At 36.3% G+C, this 20,374-nt stretch overlaps 2 protein-coding genes across 6 annotated transcripts in view; one reads left to right on the top strand and one right to left on the bottom strand.

The window, feature by feature from the left end:
- The window catches only part of ZNF654 (zinc finger protein 654), a 91,399-nt gene extending 82,058 nt beyond the window's left edge, over window positions 1-9,341 (bottom strand). For 2 of the 4 annotated variants that reach the window (XM_082392420.1, XM_082392419.1), the window contains exon 1: window positions 9,069-9,341. In XM_082392420.1, coding sequence (XP_082248546.1) covers window positions 9,069-9,257 — 189 coding nt within the window. In that variant the 5' untranslated portion in view covers window positions 9,258-9,341. The remainder of the gene's footprint in view (window positions 1-9,068) is intronic. The other 2 variants (XM_082392417.1, XM_082392418.1) reach the window with 2 other exon arrangements.
- Window positions 9,342-9,573: 232 nt separating this feature from the next.
- CGGBP1 (CGG triplet repeat binding protein 1) lies at window positions 9,574-16,492 on the top strand. 2 transcript variants are annotated; one of them, XM_082392462.1, is made up of 3 exons: window positions 9,574-9,764; window positions 10,359-10,530; window positions 12,495-16,492. In XM_082392462.1, the coding sequence occupies exon 3, from the start codon at window positions 12,514-12,516 to the stop codon at window positions 13,015-13,017; it is 504 nt and encodes a 167-aa protein (XP_082248588.1). In that variant the 5' UTR covers window positions 9,574-9,764; window positions 10,359-10,530; window positions 12,495-12,513; the 3' UTR covers window positions 13,018-16,492. The 2 variants fall into 2 exon arrangements, with proteins under 2 accessions (XP_082248588.1, XP_082248587.1); XM_082392461.1 differs by having other exon boundaries at window positions 9,577-9,764; window positions 10,359-10,564.
- The last annotated feature ends 3,882 nt before the right edge of the window (window positions 16,493-20,374 follow it).

Raw genomic sequence — 20,374 nt, 5'->3', positions numbered from 1 at the left:
CTGAAAGATCTTTGGCAAAAGCTTTCAAAACATGGTAAAGGATAGATAATAAAGTCTAAAAATGCACATCCACTGTGCTCTAGGTTAGTAAGATTTCAAGATATTCAAGGTTGAATCTTAAATAATATGGAGAAACAAACTTTAAAATTTTAATCATTAAGAAAAACATCTAAAATATATTCCATACCCTCCAGCCTTCAAAACACAAGGTAATAACATAAAGTTAACAGGTCTGTAATCATCATAACTCTTGCATTTAAAAAATAACCATTATAGTGAACCACTGCTTCAGAGCGAAGCATATCCCACTCAGGTAAGTTGGGGGAAAAAATTAAAAGGTTGAGAATCACATCTTACAGGGAACCTCTGATAGCTTAAGTTCAATTTTTTCCCTCTCTTTTACATTCATGAACATCTTTAGTTTCTGCTGCCTTGAGTCTTTTTAAATCACTACTTTTACTCGGTCAATAATTGCTTAAGTATGCTGTAGTACATATCAATACATATGCACAGATGCTATAACAGACACCAAATGCATATTCCTAGATACATTATATGTGTATATTGGAATGGTTAAGTACACGGGCTCTTGACAGACGGGCCAGGATTCTAACCTGACTTAATCAAAACATTTAACCTCTCTTGGTCTTATGTTTCCTGATCTGTAAAATGAGAATAACGGCACATACCCTGTTGGGTAGTGGATTAAATGAGACAGAACAGGTGAAAGACTGATCACAGTACCTGACACATGGAAAACACTCGAAATCTAAGTTATATACATATATAGAGCACTCCAATAAAATAAATCTTCCAGATACTAAAAATATAACACACACATATCAAATCACTGGCAACAATGATTAGCGAATATTTAGAACATTTCAACTTTAGGGGAACCAAAACAGATATGGGTTAATTTTAGTAAACTTTAGTTATAGAACTATATATTAATAAATTGTGTACATGTTTTATTGGGGTATCATATGTGTATACATATTTTCAAGGTACACAGAACAATGTTGTACACTTATCTATTAATATCTACTGATACAACTACTTTTCTAACTTCTTCTCCTTTCACTTCTCTATTTTACCACAAATGTAGCCAGAAAATGAGGATATCCCCTTCTTTCTCAAAGTTAATTAACTGATCAATTACAGTGTATCACTCAACTCTGAATAACTACTCCAGTCTGACTCCTGCTCCCATCGTTACATCAAAACAGCTCTGCTTAAAGTCACCAAAGACCTGCACGTTAATTCAATGGTTGTATCTCATTAGCTTTTGATGCCAGTTACTATTCACTCCATCCTGAAATATTCTCTTTTCTTGTCTTCTGTGACACCATGGTTCCCTGGTTTTCTCCAAGCTCTTTAATCCTTCTCAGACTTCATTTGAAGACTCAACCTCTTCTACCAGGCCATTTAACTATGGAGTTTCTGAAGCTTCACTTCTAAGTCCTCTTCTTTACTCACTCTATATTATCTCCTTATGTGAGCTCATTCACACACACAGCTTCAAATACCATCCACACAACTATGATTGACCAGATCTCACTTCTGAGCTCTGGATTATGTAAATCTAGCCATCTTTAAGATCTCTTTTTCGGTGAAGATACGCACCTTAAATTCAACATGTTCAAACTAAACCAAAGAATCTCAGCCAAGTTCAACTTGCCCAAGAATGCCTTTTATTAGCCTGCATTTTATAGTATGATACCTTTTCTTCATAGAACTTATCAAAGTTATACCTACATACAAAAACAGAGACAATGCCTGTTTATCATTATATGCCCAGTGCCTTATACAGTCATTCGTCAGGATCTGGGAGACTGGCTCCAGGACCACCCCCCAACCCCTACCCCCACCCACAGATATCAAAATCTACAGGTGCTCAAGTCTCTCATATAAAATGATGTAATATTTGAATCTGCACATATCCTCCCATATACTGTAAATCATCACTAGACTACTTAAATACCTAATGCTATGTAAATGCTACGTAAATAGTTGCCGGTGCGCAGCAAATTCAAGTTTTGTTTTTTTGGAACTTTCTGGAACTTTTCCCCCCAATATTTTTTCATGTCCAGTTGGTTGAACTCGGGGCTGCAGAACCTGTGAATATGGAGGGCCAACACTATAAACAACAAGTGTCAACCCTAACATCAATGACTCTTTTTTCTACTGTTTAAATGGAAAGCCTTTCAGCTATTTTCACATTCATAGCTGCTTTGGAGAATTGAGGGTATTAAGAGGTTGGTACAAGAGTGTCAATGTACTGAACTTTAGGATCTTATGTAGCACTTTATACAGATTGACCTCCTCTCATATTTAGTTGCCACCAAGTGTTCCACCATAGCTCTAACCAGGTGATGTTGACTGGGTCTCATCCTAGAGAGCAGACCCAAACTGAATAGAGTGTACTGCTGAAGTGATGAACTGACCTGTCAGAGGAAAAAGGAGCTAAAAAATAAATGTGATATATATTACATGACAGCTGAAGATTACCTTGTATTAGATTCATTCGAAATTACAAACCTTAAAAATGCTCTCCAAAACAGACTAGGTACTGCTGTATTTACAGTGTAACTAAAATTAATATTTAGTTAAATAAATTACATTAGATCTTAAATGGCCTAACAGCCTTTCCATTACATTTTTTTAATATAAATTTATTTATTTATTTATCTATTTATTTTTAGCTGTGTTGGGTCTTCGTTGCTGTGCGCGGGCTTTCTCTAGTTGCAGCGAGTGGGGGCTATTCTTCATTGTGGTGCGCGGGCTTCTCATTGCGGTGGCTTCTCTTGTTGTGGAGCATGGGCTCTAGGGGTGCGGCCTTCAGTAGTTGTGGCACGCGGGCTCAGTAGTTGTAGCACACGGGCTCTAAAGTGCAGGCTCAGTAGTTGTGGCGCACGGGCTTAGTTGCTCCGCAGCATGTGGGATCTTCCCGGACCAGGGCTCGAACCCATGTCCCTTGCATTGGCAGGCGGATTCTTAACCACTGCGCCACCAGGGAAGTCCCTCCATTATATATTAATATACATTTTAAATGGCATATTAATTGACGATATTTTATTGATCATGTTTTATTTTTTCAAATACATCACCAGACACACATTTTACCATAGCTTTCTTAAATTTAATTTAAAGTTTTCTTTTTGCTTTTGTTTGTAACTGCTAAGGTATAGTTGACCACATTTTGGCAAGAAAATCAAAAAGATTCTGTGCCAACAATAACAGTACAATTGGTGCCTTCTGTTTGGCAGAACTGCAAAATAATGGTATCAATAAACATTTTAAAGCAATGAACTTCATTTAAAAATATTTTTTTCTACCATCTTATCTACAAAAATTGAGATAAATTTCTTCAAGCCAATGTCATGAGTGGTTATTAGAAAGCAGTAATGAACATTATTTTTGAGAAACAGGGAGTTAAAATTTCATCATGCTCAAAATATTCTTGCATTTATTCACAGAAAATAAGCAATCTGTGAAATAGGGAGAGAAAAAAATAAAATGTATTTTTTATATTTTATTTTTCCTCTGATTATAAAGATAGTAGGTTTAATCAAGAAAACATAAAAAATAAATAAATGTAAAGAAAAAAATTTAGCTATAAACATATCACTAATAAATTATCCACTGTTAACGATTTGGTATGTTTATTTTCAGTCTTTTTTATTTACAAAAGTGACATCACCTGTCATCTGTGTCTTTTCAGTCATTATTATACCACTAACAGTTTCCCATATGAATAAATATTCTTTAAATACACGACTGTTAGGAGAGCATAGGGTTCCATTATATGTAGCAATTCCCCTAACTTTGGCCTAAAGGTTGTTTTCAATAATTTGGTATTACAAATAATGTCATTATGAACAATTAGCACTATTCAATTCTGAAAGTCAACATAAAAAAAGCATAAATAACAACAAAGCATTAGCTCCCCAAACACAGCCAACAAGATCCAGGGTTCATTTTGTTTTGTTTTTCCTTATTATAATAATTATAATAAATAAATAACATGGAGATAAATATCATACTTGCTAAAAGAGCTGCAAGTAATTGCCTCTGGGGAAGATGCAGGGAAGAAAAGGGACAGGGAATGACTGCTATCTAAAAAATATTATATTATATAATAAAATTATAACCAGTGGCAAAATAGAAAATCAAAAACAAAATAAAAACACAAACAAACAACAATTGCCTCTACAATATCTTCTTGTTTTCTTCCTTATTAATAGAATCATAGACATGTGTCTATCAGGGAAAAAAATACAAAAAAAAAAAAAAACCCAAATCCTAACATTCTTTTCAGATGGGAATAGCTAACAAGATGGAAATGGAAGTTACTGAGTAGAACTTAGGGCAAGATGTTTTTGGCTTACCCCAGAGACACCCTGTTCCTGCTACATGGAACTCAGATGTGATGGCTGGAACTTCAGCAATTATTTTGGATCATGAGGCAAACTTGAGATAGGAAGATAAGGATGACTGATAAGAAAGAGTGAATGATGGTAAAATGATGATAAAGCTACCATATCATCCCTACACTATCCATTCAAGACTTTTCATGTGAGAAATAAATGTGTACTATTGTTTGAGCTGTTTAAGTCAGGTCTCTACTAGCAGCAAAATGCAATTCCTCATATTTAAGTTATATATGACTTATTAAACTAAGTACATGTAAAACACATATAAAAAGTAATAGCAAATCAAAAAATAATTCCAATTAATTCCAAGACTAGTAACAATGTATTATTATACCCTAAGAAACTGCTCAAGAAACTATAAACATTATGTAAATTTTATACCAAGACTAAGAGATAAAGCTTGTATTTTCCTAAAACAATTAAATTTTAATTTCTCTAAAGTAAGAGGCATTAGCATGTATTCTATAAAACTATGAAGCGAACCCTTTTTCTGTTAGATTATCTCTTTATCTATTAAAGTGCCGGGTACCCAGTAGCTGCTTAAAATTATGTGAGGATCATTAAAGACCTTTTTTAAGATGTAAAGTATCCACTAAGGGTTCCAAAGTAAGACTATAGCAGGGTTTCTCAACTTTGGCACTATGGATATTTTGGACCAGATAATTCTTTGTTGTTAGGGCTGCCCTGTGCATTGCAGGGTGTTCAACAACATCTCTGGCCTCTACGCACTAGATGCCAGCAGCAACCCCCCAATTAAGACAATCAAAAATATCTCCCGACACTGCCCAATGTCCCCTACAGGAAATAAAATCTGAAAAAAAATGTAGTTGTTTTTGCAAATCATTTAGTGCTTCATCAGGAACATTTGGCTTTTCTAGTTAAATAACAGAATTTTAGAATTGTAACATTTCTAAATTCTCTCTAAAGTTGATTGTGGTATACAAACTCAAAGTGACCGACAGATTAGGTTATCTCTAATGTCCCTCTTAAACCTTCAGAGGATTTCACATGAAAGAAATATTAATAGCTTCTATCTATTTAAGCCTATCTATGTGCTAGGTATAGTACTGAGCACTTCATGTTCATTCTCTCATTTTATACTCCTGACATCCTCATGGGATGGCTACTTAACCCCACTGTAATAAGAAATAATTTTAAAGTCTATTTTAGTCAACAAATCAAAGTGCTTCCAGAAATACTTATTTATCATTCATTATATTAATTCTGGCACTGAACTAAGAAGGTAACTTTACTTGCTTAGTTTACAATTTATGATAAAAAATATTTCAATATATCTAGCAACAAAATTAAGTTGAATTACCACAAACTTCAGGAATTGGGGAAATGTTCACAGCCCCTAACAAGTCAGAGAAATAATAATTAACTGTTTCTTGGAATATTTTTTATACTGTGGCATAATGAAAGAGTACTTTTTAAATTTTTCATCCATGATTCCCTGAGTTCTTCCAGTAACCTTTTTTGTCTCCTTTGTACAACTTGACAAAGAAAAAAAAAATCACTTTATAATTATTTGAGGATTCATCTGTAATTTCAATCTGTTGTTCAGGAGAAATTGAAGGCTGGGTCCAAAATCCCAGCTTCTTCACCTGACAAATTAACTTGTTCAGGCCTCAATTTCAACTATGTAACTTGCATAACAAGACCTATCTGAAGGCCTTAAGAGTTAGTAGGTCCTCAATAAAAATTACATTCCTCTTCCTTTCATCCTGAAATTAAATATCAGCTAAGTGCCAATTCTATTTAAGCAATTGTTGAGAGTCCACTAATAAGAGCCAAAGGAGGATATGATGGGGCAGTTAGTGTAACATTATTCAATGTAACTGGAAATGAACACATTCAATCCCCCAAATCCATCATCTCAAAAATGCTGTAGCCTAAGCCCTTAGTTTGAGATTTTTAATTACTATACTTGTATTGTTTCTCAAATAGAAAAGTATATCATCAAATACACTGAGTACATGCATAATTTTTCACTTACATTATCTAGTCTTCCGTTTTACTTTTCCCTGTGGTAAAAGACACAGAAGCATTTTTGAAAAGAAGTGTTCCTTCCTCTCCCTTCACCCACACAACTAACTGCCAAGAAATTTTGATTCATATTTCTCTCTAAAAGGAGGAAGATAAATTGGAGCCTTTCTTCTCAACTTCACAAGGCTGTGTGTATAATTCATATATTTAGTTAACTGTCACCAACCCAAGTGCGTATTATCCATTTTATGGATTACTCACAATTAAGTCATTTACTAATGAAGGCAAGTTACCCTTAGCGAACATTAGGAAACCAAACGTTTAGAAAGAAACAATCTTTAGGAATTAGATTATATAATCTACTGCTTCCCTTACTGGCAAATAAAACAGAGTTACTATACTAGAATTTTGTTAATCAGTCGGTAAAATTCAACTTAATACAGGTAATCTTTTATTCCATCTAAAAGTTTTAATACAAAAAAGGACTTCACAAAGCTCACCTACAAGGTGGAACCAGGACAAGAACCCTAAGAAGAGATCATTTGGTAATCTAGAGTATTATAAAATATGTTATGAGGGTTCAGGTAAAAGTTGGTAACATCAAAGTATGTCAGTATAACACTCATAATTTAGCAATATAAAATAAAAGTTCATTAAGTTCTTCCTGTTTAGTTTTGCTTCCCTGGATATTTTAGGAGGTAGTGGAGTTTTATAAAACAGTCAACTTCATTTGTTCTTAAAATAATTTACTGTCACTATTCGGACACCGTATTTCACAAACTAAATTTATTCATTTGTTCTTAAAGTTGATTTCAAGAAACAGAATAAGAGTAATTAAGAGTTCTCCAAAAATGTTCTGGCCCTCAAATTAAATTTCCCATTCTACAGCAAGTAAGGGTTATCTTTTCAGGTAAATTTACAAAGCTAAATGTAACCAAAGCCAAGTTGCTCATTAATGATATAAAAAGCAAAATACAGAAAAAGATAAAAAGACTTTCCATGACTATGTTAAAAAGAGCAACTGTAGCCTAATTTTTCAGAAGTTTAAAACTCCTGTAGATACAAAGTCTACTAATAACATGGTTTCTAGATATAAAACATAGAAGACAAGCTCTGTAAAGACACTGAACCTCTAAATCCTGAATGCCAATACCAACAAAAAAAATTTTAAGAAAGTCACTAAGAGCAATGCCAAAGAAAACTGACATAATCTTTACACCAAGACAATTTCCACTGTCAAACCAACTTATCTATTGGGGGAAGGGGGGATGAAATCAAAAAACAGTTTAAAGTATAAAAACTTACCTGAATATGTCAACCCCACCCTTTTTCCTTCAATGCTTGGAAAGACATAAAATCAAATTTCAGCAAACATTATGCCCACTTCTGCTTAACTTTATTTCCTACTTGTTACCGGAATGAAATTAACACCTTACTTTAATTAATATGTAAAGGATCCAAACCCTTTACATATTCATTCCTTTAATTACTATCCCTATTTGACACAAGAGGAAAGAAACTAAGGCACAAAGAGGTGAAGTAATTTGTTCAAGATAACACAGCTAGAAGTAGTAGAGCCATGACTTGAACGCTATACAGCCAAGATAATAAACAAATAAAGGAATGGGGTGGAAAAGGAGCAGTTAAATTTTTTTTCCAAAAGAGTTTGCAAAGTAAGAGTGTTGTGAAAGAGAACAAAATGTTTAAACTATAAATATATGTAGATGTGAATGTAGATAACACAAATTTCACCCCTACACAAGTACTTTGGTGCTTTAATATTTGATTATGGTCAAACAGTCTAAACTTCATCAAATTTTAGTGGCAGTCGACAAAGTAAATAATTTACTGTCACTATTCAGACACTTTTTTTTTTTAACAAGCTAAATAAAATACACTAATTTAAAGGAAGGGGGTTGGTGGTGATGTAACTGGAGCAATAGTTTCAGGAAAGCTACTTTCTCTATTAGCAGTTAATTAGAAAAGAGCTTGCGTGTATCGGGGAAAGGGGTAAGAAAAGGAAAGATGACAATCCCACTGCCTTAACCCCACCTCCCAAAAGAGTAACTAAATCACTGTGTGTCAGCGCCTAAACCAACTGGAGAACCGGCCCAGCGGGGTCTCGTGAAGAGATGACAGGAGACCCTAGCAGAGGGGGAGGGGTGGCGATGACAGAAGAGGGGGCGGTAGAGAGATGGCAAGCCTCCGATCTCCGGAAAAGGGGAGAATACGGGGGCAAGGGGCGGAGAAGGGAAGGCAGGAAATGTTGCCAGAGATTCCAAATGAGGTGACAAGAAACAGGGTAGGAAACACAAGAAAGGCGGGACCCTCGGGCAGAAAGGGGTCTGTTTGGGGCAGGGCAGGCTTGTCAGTACAGAGCTTTCCTGCCAGCTGGCCCTCCTTCTCTCCAGCCCCTCCACCCCCGACAAACTCTCACTTTCTCAGCAACCCTAAACCTGCGCAGGTCATCCCCGTCCCGCTCCCCGCCCCCCACCCCAAGCCGGATAGGTGGAGGGGGAAGCTCCTTGTTGGGCTGGTGGCGCGAGCGCTGGACACAGCCCAAATTCGGAGACGGGAAGACCAGGAAAAGCAGGGAGGCCCAGGACCTGGCTGACAAGTCCTGGCGGCCGACGGGCTCCTCACCTGACAGAAGCGTCGGCAGTAATCCCGACTGCTGATCCCGACGCCGCCGCCACGGCAGCTGCCGCCGCCAGCGCCGCCTCTGCCTTCGCCCGCAGCTCTAAGCCCGGGAGGGCCTGGCGGGGACTCCACAATGGCCACGAGCTCTTCTCCGAGGCGTTCGGCCTCTTGGTCGCTCTCTTCCTCCGCCATGAGGCTCTCGCCGCCCAGCGCGTACCAGCCCCTGCGCCTCCGCCGCTGTAGCTGCCTCGGCTAACCTCCTCCTCCTCGTCTAGTTCCCTCCCCCTTCCCTCCTCCCCAGCCGGACAGGGGCCTCTCGGCTGGCTCTACTTCCGGCTCCGCCCACCCACGCCCCCAGTTTTCATTGGAGAACTCTAGCTGCCAATCATGCACATGCCCGCCCTTCCACTACTATTGGCCAAATCAGCCGTCTGTTTGATAGATCCGCGGTCCGTTGGTCAATGTTGCTCGGCGGTTGCTGGGGACCGCCTACGAGCTCTCCCATAGGCGGCGCAGGAGGACTGGGCTCGGCGGGGGACACGGCGGCCGCTGCGGGGCTCGATCGGGCAACGGCGACGGCGGTGGCGGCGGTGGCGACTGGTCCTCCGCCTTCACCCCATTGCACCTCCTTTTCTTCCTCTTCCTTTTCTTTCCGGCCGCGTATCGTCCACTTCCCCTCAAGGCGGCCCCGATCCTACGGTACCAAGGAGCTAGGGAGGCCGAGGGTGGGCCCGGCCGTTGGTGCGGGCTTTGGGCCCGGGGCCTTCCGTCCCAAAGCGGGAGCCGGGGGCGGGGCCGGGGCGCCGTTGTCGGCGGGAGGAAGAGGGAGGGGACGGGAAGCCTGACAGCGGCCGCCTCCGCCAGGCGCCTGCTGCCTCCTCCCTTGAGACTGCCGCCAACTCGGCTGTCGAGTTCCCGGGCCCACGGCCGGCAGCTGGGACTCGGCCCTGCCCAGCTAGCGGGCAGGGGCGGTGGGGCGCCGGCGTGCTGGGCTCCGCGCGGGAGGAGGGAGTCTAGACGCCGGGCGCGTCGCGAGCCCCGCCTTTCCCTCTTCCTGAACCCTGGGGCTTGGGCGCCCGGGGAGGTGCAGATCCGGGCGCACCACTGTGGAGGGACTGGGATGAGGAGAGTTGGGGTGAACGTTGGGATCCGAATTTGTGGTGTGGACTTAAGAGTGATTTTAAGCACACCTGCGTGGTGGCTGTTGTGGACGTTCTTGTTCGTTTTTTCATCCACCCTTTTTCCTTCCCCCTCCCCCGTTTTTTCTTTCCATTTGTTTTTCGTGTTTTACAGTAAAGGCATGACTTCCCAGCACCTCAGGGAAAATAGGGTGCAAGCCCAGAAACTATTTCCACACCATCACTTGTTGAAAAACTGATTCGAAGGCATCTCCGGGTTTGAACAAACTGAAAGTGCCAGGATTTCATGCGTCTTTGGTTTTGCGCTGGAGACCCTTCGCTACTAGGTATCAAGACGAAAAAAAACTGGAAACTAATCTGGTAAACATTTAAACTTGAAAACTTCTGTTGAGTTTTATTTTTATCTAGTAAATGATTTGCTTTTTTTGTTGGCCAATTCCTGCTCTTAACTTTGTAACTTACTCGTTTAAAATATCTTTACTTCTATGGAAAACACTTTCGTTCTTCGGTTCTGTAAACTCGAGCATCCTCTACTGGGTGGATATTTACCTCTGCAGTAACACAAATATACTTTAAAACTTAAAAGATTTTGGAATGTGTAGGCCTTTCATATTAGCACAAGTGATTGCGCGTTTTATGCTTCAAAGAATAACTAACATGTTAATTGTTTTAGAGTGTGAAATCCAAAGACAGAAGACTTTTCAAATAGAATGATTTAAGCATTACTGGGCACAAATATGTAATGTTTTTCATAAATAGCTTAGAACCATTAATTATAATAGGGACTGACTTGCTATATGATTATAAAACACATACCATTAACTTAAAGTACAACTATGTGTAATGGTAATTCACTATTTAGTAAGCAGGAATTGTCTTACCTGCCATTGAAAACCTATAACCTAAATAATATTTGACACAAGAGCCTTGCGTTAAACACATTTTTAATGGGAAAAAAAAGAATTAAACTTATTAAAACCTAAACTTGATCATACTTTCCAAAATTTCTGTGGAATGTTGAGTTCTTCTCTGAGGTTATGTCCACAGGTGTCTAATACATAAATTCTTTTGAGAGAGATTTCATGGTAACCAGCTATGAATTCTGTAGCATAGATTAACGGAATACTCCATTGTTTCTGATTACACTTACAAAGTACAGTTCTTCAGAGCACACCTGGGAATTTTTCTCTAATGTATTTAAACAGAACAGAATTCCATCTTGAATTCTATCAAATTCATTTCAACTTCTTATATCTAGGTTAATGTAAGAGCTTAATCCAATGGCATGGCCTCAGGGAACAAATGGTTATCACTTACAACTTCTGTTATCTCAAGTTTTCAGTGCCCATAACCTTACGATTTTGGCAATGATCACAAAAATTTGTTTTGGGGTTAAATTGAGAAATTATTAAGCTGCTTCTGAGTTAAATATTTGGAAAAATAGTGAAGATAATCACTTATTCCATATCAACAAATTGTGATTGAGCATCTGTCATGTACAAGATACTGTGTTCTTAATTTTGGTCTAACTTAATAGTTAAATAAGTGAAATAAATATTAGCAAATGTAAATATTATTCTTTAATGGAATAAAAAGTGTTAGATAAGGCACTTTACATAGCTTGTCTATCACCTTTTGGAAAGGTATCTTAGTAGAGGTGTATATGCATTAAAAAAAATGACTTACTTTGAGCTCTGTATTTTGACTTTAAAATTTAACATCATTGTTGCTGCTTTTAATTGCATTTGGCCTGTGTTCTTTCTTGGTTTTTACTTTCTTTCTTCTCAGAACAATTTTGGAAATTATATTCAACTTCATGTAGAATTACGCCAGTTTAGTGGCCCACCTGTTTGAACAAACTTTGTACACAGTTCCTTGCAGTTGTTTCCCTAAAATCTGTTGCCCCAGAACTGTGAAGGTAAAGAAGTTCTTTTAAACTTGAACACATATCTAAATTGGATGAGATTAATACAATTAATACCATAAATGTTGACCTGTAGTTAGGTTTTTCTAAAGGATAGTGACATCTGGGATAGTTCTTTTTTCATACTTTGAATTTATTTGAATTTCATCAAAATCAAGGAGTGGACCTAGTTGTTACTAGTAACTTGCTCTGGTTTTGCCTTCCCTTAACATATCTCAGGTAAGTTAAGACTTAATAGACACACAGTCTATTAATTGGAATTAAGTTTTGTGAAGCCTTTAATCTTAAAATGTTTATATCTACCTTTTTATTATTCCTTCCCTCGTGAAGTGTTGTTATAACACTCTGTTTCTCTTGTCTTGAAAGAACCCTATTCAAAGTCAGAATGGAAAGATTTGTAGTGACAGCACCACCTGCTCGAAACCGTTCTAAGACTGCTTTGTATGTGACTCCCCTGGATCGAGTCACTGAGTTTGGAGGTGAGCTGCACGAAGATGGAGGAAAACTCTTCTGCACTTCTTGCAATGTGGTTCTGAATCATGTTCGCAAGTCTGCCATTAGTGACCACCTCAAGTCAAAGACTCATACCAAGAGGAAGGCAGAATTTGAAGAGCAGAACGTGAGAAAGAAGCAGAGGCCTCTAACTGCATCGCTTCAGTGCAACAGTACTGCGCAAACAGAGAAAGTCAGTGTTATCCAGGACTTTGTGAAAATGTGCCTGGAAGCCAACATCCCACTTGAGAAGGCTGATCACCCAGCAGTCCGTGCTTTCCTGTCTCGCCATGTGAAGAATGGAGGCTCCATACCCAAGTCAGACCAACTGAGGAGAGCATATCTGCCTGATGGATATGAGAATGAGAATCAACTCCTTAACTCACAAGATTGTTGACAAGGAGGTTATCACCATTGTGATCAAGATAAATAATGTGGAGTATTAAAGTTATGTGTTGATTGTGTGGTTCATTTTTATATTTATTTCATTTTAAATCATGTGATGCATAATAGTTTTGCAATGTATATATAGTTGCAGGCAAAAAAAACAAAAAAAACAACAAAAAAAGAAACCTCACTGCAAAACATATTGTTAATTTTAGTCACCAATGGTGTAAAGCAAAACTTAGGGTTTAGAGTGTGCTAGGATACCTGAAACCTGATGGTTATCTTTAAAATTGATGGTTTTTCTCCTGAAATGTTTGTGCATGGAAGAACTGCCCTGCTTTTTTACCCCATTGCCATGTATGATTATTCCTTGTGAGATTACCTAATTACTTGGATTGAAGACTAGCCTAGGAAGTTGAAGCTGCTGCCAGGCAATACCACTCACAGTAACTTAAAGGAATTATTTCTGATTAGAGGATCCTCAAAAAGGAAGGGATGGTGGGAAACTATTCTTATATCTTCAGATTCCTAGCAGAAAATGATTGTTTATTTCAGACTATGCTTTACTTGTATATGATGTAGTTAACTATCTTTCAGTTCCTCACTGTCTTTTTTCCTTTTTTTTTTTTAAAGGCTTATTGTTGTATTAGTAGCAGCTTCAAGTGACCAAAAGACTAAAATCTTTTAATGTCAGTGCCAAAAGCCACCGGGAATTTTGCAGTGACACGATTTTAGTCTCATACTATAAACAAATTTTCGAACCATAGCTTTCATTTCAAGCATCATTTTGAATTTGCAAACTTTTTTTTTTATGTCATGGTGTTAAAAGACTTCAAGATTGGCATTTTAATTTAAACAGGTAGACATTTTATGATTGAGTTTCCTGTTTTTACAGAGAATTAGTAATTACTTTTTGGCTGACAGATCAGATGATAAGGAAATTACTTTTTATGCATTAATTTTTCCACATGATTTTATAAGAGTTTATTTAGATAGACTAGAAACAAGTTTACTTACTTTCACTTTTATGTGCTTTGCCTCTGGTGGTATAAGGTTTTTAATCATAGATGGTAAACCATTGTCTAAAAATACTGGCAAGATTTTTGTAATGAAGATCTGGCAGTATCCTGCATAACTGTTTGGGTGAGGAAATAATCAGATCTGTTAAAGGTCAACCATGTTCAGGAAATGATCTCTATCTGAATTCCACTATCCTGTAAGGTTATTAAAGTGGCTTAGCCCAGGTATGTCCTCTTTGTTGGATACCCAAATTATATTTTTAAAAAATTAAACAGCTGAAAACTTGGAGTAGAGCTTTAAAAAAAGTCAAAGTGTTTGAAACCATTCAAGTTAAAAATCTTTATAAAGTATATTTCTATTACAAAGCACTGACAAAAGATGCCCTATGTGACTTGGAGTTATCTTTGAAGTCATTTTACCACAAGTCTTCATTAAAAAACAGCCAAAGTGAATAAGAAAAAGATTAGATATTATGTTTTTCAGAATCGGCTTTCCACGTCTAAGTTTTTTTGGTGGACTTAAGTTCCTAGTATGAGGTGTCAAAGTGCCCATCTTATTTTAGATTTTATGTGGGCTTTTTGTTGTTGTTGTTTTCGTTTTTAAATAAGTCTGCCACCAAAAAAAAAAAAAATCACTTGTCAAAATTTGAGCTACCAGTTTTTCTCATGTTCAGTTATGTTAAAGTAGCACAATTAATGCCCAGAATAGTGCTCTCATTTGTTAAGCACGTGCAAGAGGAAACCAGTGGCAAAACATAACCAAAATGTACTTTGCTTTTACTTCCTCTAGTAAAGAATTTGCAGGCAACCATGTTTAATTTGAATTATCTAAGATGGTACAAGATCTAAGAAACTTGGAAAATAATTGATTTTTATAGCAGTATTTTCAGAATACAAAGATAAGGTTAGACATACAATCATTCTAATTTTTTCAAGACTTTCATGTGATTCAGACTGCTCCCTATTGTTCGGACATTAATTTGCACTAACAGCAAACACATAGTGGCAGGATGGCTTTGAGTAGTCCTAAACAATAAACTGGATGACGTTGTACTAGAAAAATACCAATAATTCACATTTGAGTTTCTAGCAGTTATTACTAATTTGATGATCATTTAGGTCCCATATAGCTTAATGTATTTCTCCAGGCTCCTAACTTTTTGTATATCCAGTATATCTAGGGGCATAATCCGTCCTCCTGTTAGGATTATATCATGTCCTTAGAAGCGTTTTCCATCCTGTTGTGGAGGTTTAATGTGTTTCTTTACTGATTGTGAAACTTTTCGTTCCCTGAAACTGGTTAACTTTACTTCATAGTTAAAAAGATAAGTCTTAGCCTGCTCAAACTGGTACAAATCTGTGAAACCATGGTTAGCATACGTTGGGTAACAAATGGAGAATGTCTAAGAGGCATATGCTGCTGTGGAGGTGTGGACGTGTGTACAGAGCTCTCAATCTTAACTATATAGTGTTAGTGTGATGCTATACTATTGGGAAAAATAGCACATTTTTTCTATTTTATAAGTTGTATGCATAAACATAAGATTTGTAATGTTTCATTTATAAACTGCCTTCAACACATGCTTACCTGTTAATAGTGTTTTCTCAAAGTATGATAGTATGTCTTCCAGAATTTCACTATATGCTTACAGTAAATAGTTCCTAGCTTGTTGAAATGTTAAATTCCTTGTTGGTTTCTTTTGATTCTCTGGGGCATATAGCAAGCCTGAAAGACAGTATAATCATTTCTTACAGGGTGGAAATTTAGAAAGATTGTGTATTGGAGCCTAAATAGTTATTTTATTCATTATCATCTTTGAGTAAGACTTTTTTTCTTTTTTTTTTTTTTTTAAACAAATGTTACTTCCAGTTAACGCATTTGGCCCTACTGAATTTCAGGGACCAAAATACCAATACTTAAAAAGTTCTGCATCTTACAGTTGTAACCAATTAAGTATCGGCTTGGGATTGTTCTGAAGTCTTCATTGCTTAAAAACTATTGTAAGTAACAGTTGGCAAGATCGCTAAGCAGAAAGTTCCATGTTAAAATCTTTTGCCTGAAAGAATTTGTATGTAAATGTTAATGGAAAACACATTTAAACAAAATTAAACGTAAGGTGGCCCCAAACAAAAGCCACAAACAATTTGTCATTTGGTGCTTAGTCTTTGTAAGGGCTCTCTGTGGTTTGACTTGCCCCAGCTGCCTTTAAATGAGTACAGATCACCTTAAAACATGTTTATTAAATAGAAGATTCATTCTATGATTTAACTGAAAATCTTAGCCTAAAATAAGTTGCTTTGGCTTCTAGTCAGCACTGATTAAAATGTGAATAGTGAAGTGACTATCCTAAACCTGGTTTATCTCAATCCATACTACCATAGACTTTTGAGGTAAATACAGTTCTTATGTAGTGGTATTCTACTTGTATCCAGAATACTGTATTCATTAAAATTTTACTATGTTCATTTTTGTATTCCCTTGCTTATTTTTTTTGCTCACGCATGTATCCTTAGTATAAATGTGTCTCTTTTAAAGTTTTGTCTCTGTGACTTTTAGAAATAAATTTCAAAAATTGTTTCAGAAGTTTTTGAAAGCATGTTTTGTTTTGTGGGTCAATAGCATATATTTCATAATTCCAACAGATTAATAAAACTTTACTAATTTAGATTTATTTTTCTACTAGTTATATCTCTTTGTAAGATTATTAGTCCTTATGTCCAATGTAAAAGCATATATATTCTGTCAAACCAAATTTACATCATAGCTACAGATAGCCCCTTTCCCCTAAAATTATATAGGTAATATTTAAATAAGCTTAATAAGTGCTATTAATTGGAAACATACTGTAACTTTTTACCTTTAGAAAGACTAATTATGGAAGACAAGGACCTAACTTGCATCTTGTAAGTTTTATTGGGTTTTTGAAAGATTTGCTATACTCTTATCAGCACTGGGGAGAAAATGCATATAAGTGGAAAATTGTCTCTTACTAGTTTTACATAGTTTTGAGGACAGCTATTCCTCGTTCTATTTACTTCTATTTGGAAAAAAATTAATGAATTTATAAAGCAATTGACTTGTTTTTTCTGAAATCAAAACGGTAGAAAGGACCTTAAGAAATTAGTCAATACTTCTGTTTCCAGTTTAATATCTCCAAACCAACAGAGGCTTTTCTTCATTTTTCCTAAAGAATCTCATCATAACCTTTATTAAATGTAAACCAATTGAATGTGTGTGACTTTGGGTCTCATAATAGTTCCTTTTTTTCTTTCTGTGTGTAAACTGAGTTGTATTATGCACCTATAATATGGTATCTCATGATGCAAAGATGTTCCTGGGATCAGACTAGCTAACTTAACGCAGTAAAGACTAAAACTAGGAAGTAGAATAGGACTTAAACTTGTGATGTGATGCATTTGATACGTATGACATGACTTCCATCTGATTACCCCTCTAATATGTTACTTGATTTCATTTGTTTTATATGCATACTATTTAGAATGAATGCTTAGATCTCTCTTGTTTAAATGTTGGAATCAAATAATTTAAAAGTCCATGGCCTCAAGTTCTTGGTTAAGTTTGAATAATATGCAATCAACTAGTACTTACTGAGTTCTTATCATGTGCTTGACGCTACTCCAGCCACGCTACTCTAGTGGCTACTCTAGCCACTCCATCACATCTACTCTACATCAGAGAAAATAAAGATGATTTATTGTCGTTAACACAGTGATGGGGGCAGAAGAGCGGGAGGGCACATATTGTTGTCTTATCTAGCCAACTTCTTTAAGCATTCCTTGTAAGACTAGTAAATTACCAACAAAATAGTTATCACCGGTTTCATCTACACTCTCCAAGTCTTATTTTGTACAGGAAGAGCAATAAAATTTGAAAATTTCCAAATTAAATGTGTGCACATCCTTTGAAAATCTGGTAGTATATGTTAGACAGAAACTATCATTTTCCAGATTAAATTCTATTAAACAATGGGATTGACTAATGTAAATAAGAACCTGCCACACATTTTACTGCAATGCCCATGATACATCAAGAGCTTCATTGAATACTGAATATCAAGATAGTCACTGGTGTACCTAATCAATTAGACATTAACAAATGATGATCATAATCCAAACCCCTGAGCTGGTATGTATATTAAATGACAGATTCTACAACCTTTTCTGTTTAAGCATACAAGGAATCTATGTAATAGAACACATTGATTTTTAAAAATTTTTTTCTTAGTATGCTCATGTAGTACATATTCAATAGTAATAGTAATAATTTTATGTATTCCTTTTAATCTAACAAATTCTACTTTTATGAATATATCAGAAACAAAATGGCCAATATATAAAGATATATGTAAAAAGAAGTTCATTTTAATATTATAATCATAAAAAACTGCAAATACTATGAATGTCCAGCAAAAGTGCAATGGTCCAAAAATTATGACACATCAATATTATGGAATTGTTCAAGTGCCCTAAAAGTGTGTATTAAAAGAGACACCTACAAGGTTGCTAAGTTTCTCTATATATACATTTATAAATATATATAGTGTATTTTGAGGAAAAATAACAGTGCTATGCAAAGTACAATATGTTTGTATGTGGTGAAAAACACACACTAAATGGTTAAGATTACTGACAAGTGGTGATACTGAATGGGGTGGGGGGGCAATATTTGCCTTGTTTTATATACTCCCATATGTTGACTTACAACAAGCACATGTTATCTGTGTCACACACACAAAATATGAATTATATTTTTATTGAAACTTGCTCCCACAGTAGTTATATCCAAACTGTAAAGAACAGCAATATCACATAATTCATCTACTTTATTAATGAGAATATTAAAGAATTTTAATTGCTGAACAAATATTTTAAAACATCTTTTTGAATTCTTTAAAACTTATCTTTATAAAATTTAGTTGCATATTTACAAAGTGAAGTCATTATTCTTCTCCACAAGTTATTCATTACTAAGTATGTAATGGGGAGTCAATTCCAAAGCTATGACTTTAGTATCCCTGTACTCTATAAATAGCCTAAACATTTTCTAGTTTTTTATAGTAGTTGTAAGTACTACTCCACAATGCTTCAATAATACCTATAACAAACATAAATCTAATAACTGCTAAAACCTTGTAGGTGTTTCCTAATCTGTCAGTTAATGAGAATAAAACAAATGTCATAAAATATCATCAGGTAGTTTTTCTATCTAACACCTTAATTTCCTGTTTCAGAAAACCAGCATTATATCAGGATTGGAACTCCATGTCTGGTAATCATTTGTCATTTAATTCTGTTCCTCTCCATGAAGGTTGCTATTGTGGAATGTACACTCTTCTAAATACTCTTTTCCTACTGGGGGATCACCTAACATCACTTTGCTTGCTGACACAACAGCAGTTTCTTTACTACTTAGTATAGTAGTAACACAAAACAATTAAGGTGCAATCTTTCCCTGTTACCAACGGCCATCTGTCCTTAATCTTTCTTTCCTGATTTCCTTCTTTCTCCTCTAATGCTTCTTCATCTTCTCCGCTTGTGGATTCTTAATGCTATTACCTTCCTTTGACTAACACAAAATATTATCAACTCACTGTGAGATCACAAGAGTTGTAAGTAGCAAATTCATGTCTAGAATCTGTGTAGTCATCAATCCACATTTTTAAGTGTACCATTGTATTGAATCTACAGAAAAACAGGTTCATATTGGAGCAAGAGGAAAGAGGGCTGGGAAGGAAGGTCTCCAGGGAAACAAATGGAATATATATTATTTTGTATTATATTTATATTATTTCTTTGATAATCTACTCTCCTTCATTTATTCCATCCTGCTTTTGATTTCTAAGACCTCTTTCTTGTTTTCTGAACACTTCCTTTTCATAGCATCCCATTTTAGGTTTATGATTGCAGAATTTTCTTTTATCTCTGTGACAACTGTAATTTTTTAAAAGCTTTCTTCTGTTCCTGCACTGTCTCTATTTCCTCCAGGCTCCTCTATTTCTGACTGTTTAATTTTAATCTGTCTCTTCCTTATTGGAAGCACTATTTAAGTATCTAGTGATTCATAGATGCTGATTCATATTTAAGAACTAAATAGCTGATTGGAATCCCTATGTGCATGAATGGGACCAGGCAACAGGTAATCAGAAATAAAACACAATTTTTGAAGAACTCCAGAAGTAAGTTGCTGAAAATCTTTTATCTAAGTGCATTTAATTTCTTCAAACTCACAGGGACAAATGTAAAAAATTAATAAACAGAAACCTCAGTCAAATAGAGTCTGGAGACCAGAAGGGGGAGCGCTCATGCCCTGTGATGATGGCAGAACTC

This window comes from Balaenoptera borealis (genome assembly GCF_965194805.1).
Source record: "Balaenoptera borealis genome assembly, chromosome: 5".
Lineage (NCBI taxonomy): Eukaryota > Metazoa > Chordata > Mammalia > Artiodactyla > Balaenopteridae > Balaenoptera > Balaenoptera borealis.
The sequence above is the reverse complement of the archived record's forward strand: the minus strand, read 5'-3'. Positions and strand labels throughout refer to the sequence as shown.

What these genes read in the sequence shown, in the direction of transcription:
- CGGBP1 (XM_082392462.1), top strand. Translation starts at nt 12,514, where the DNA reads ATGGAAAGATTTGTAGTGACAGCACCACCTGCTCGAAACCGTTCTAAG.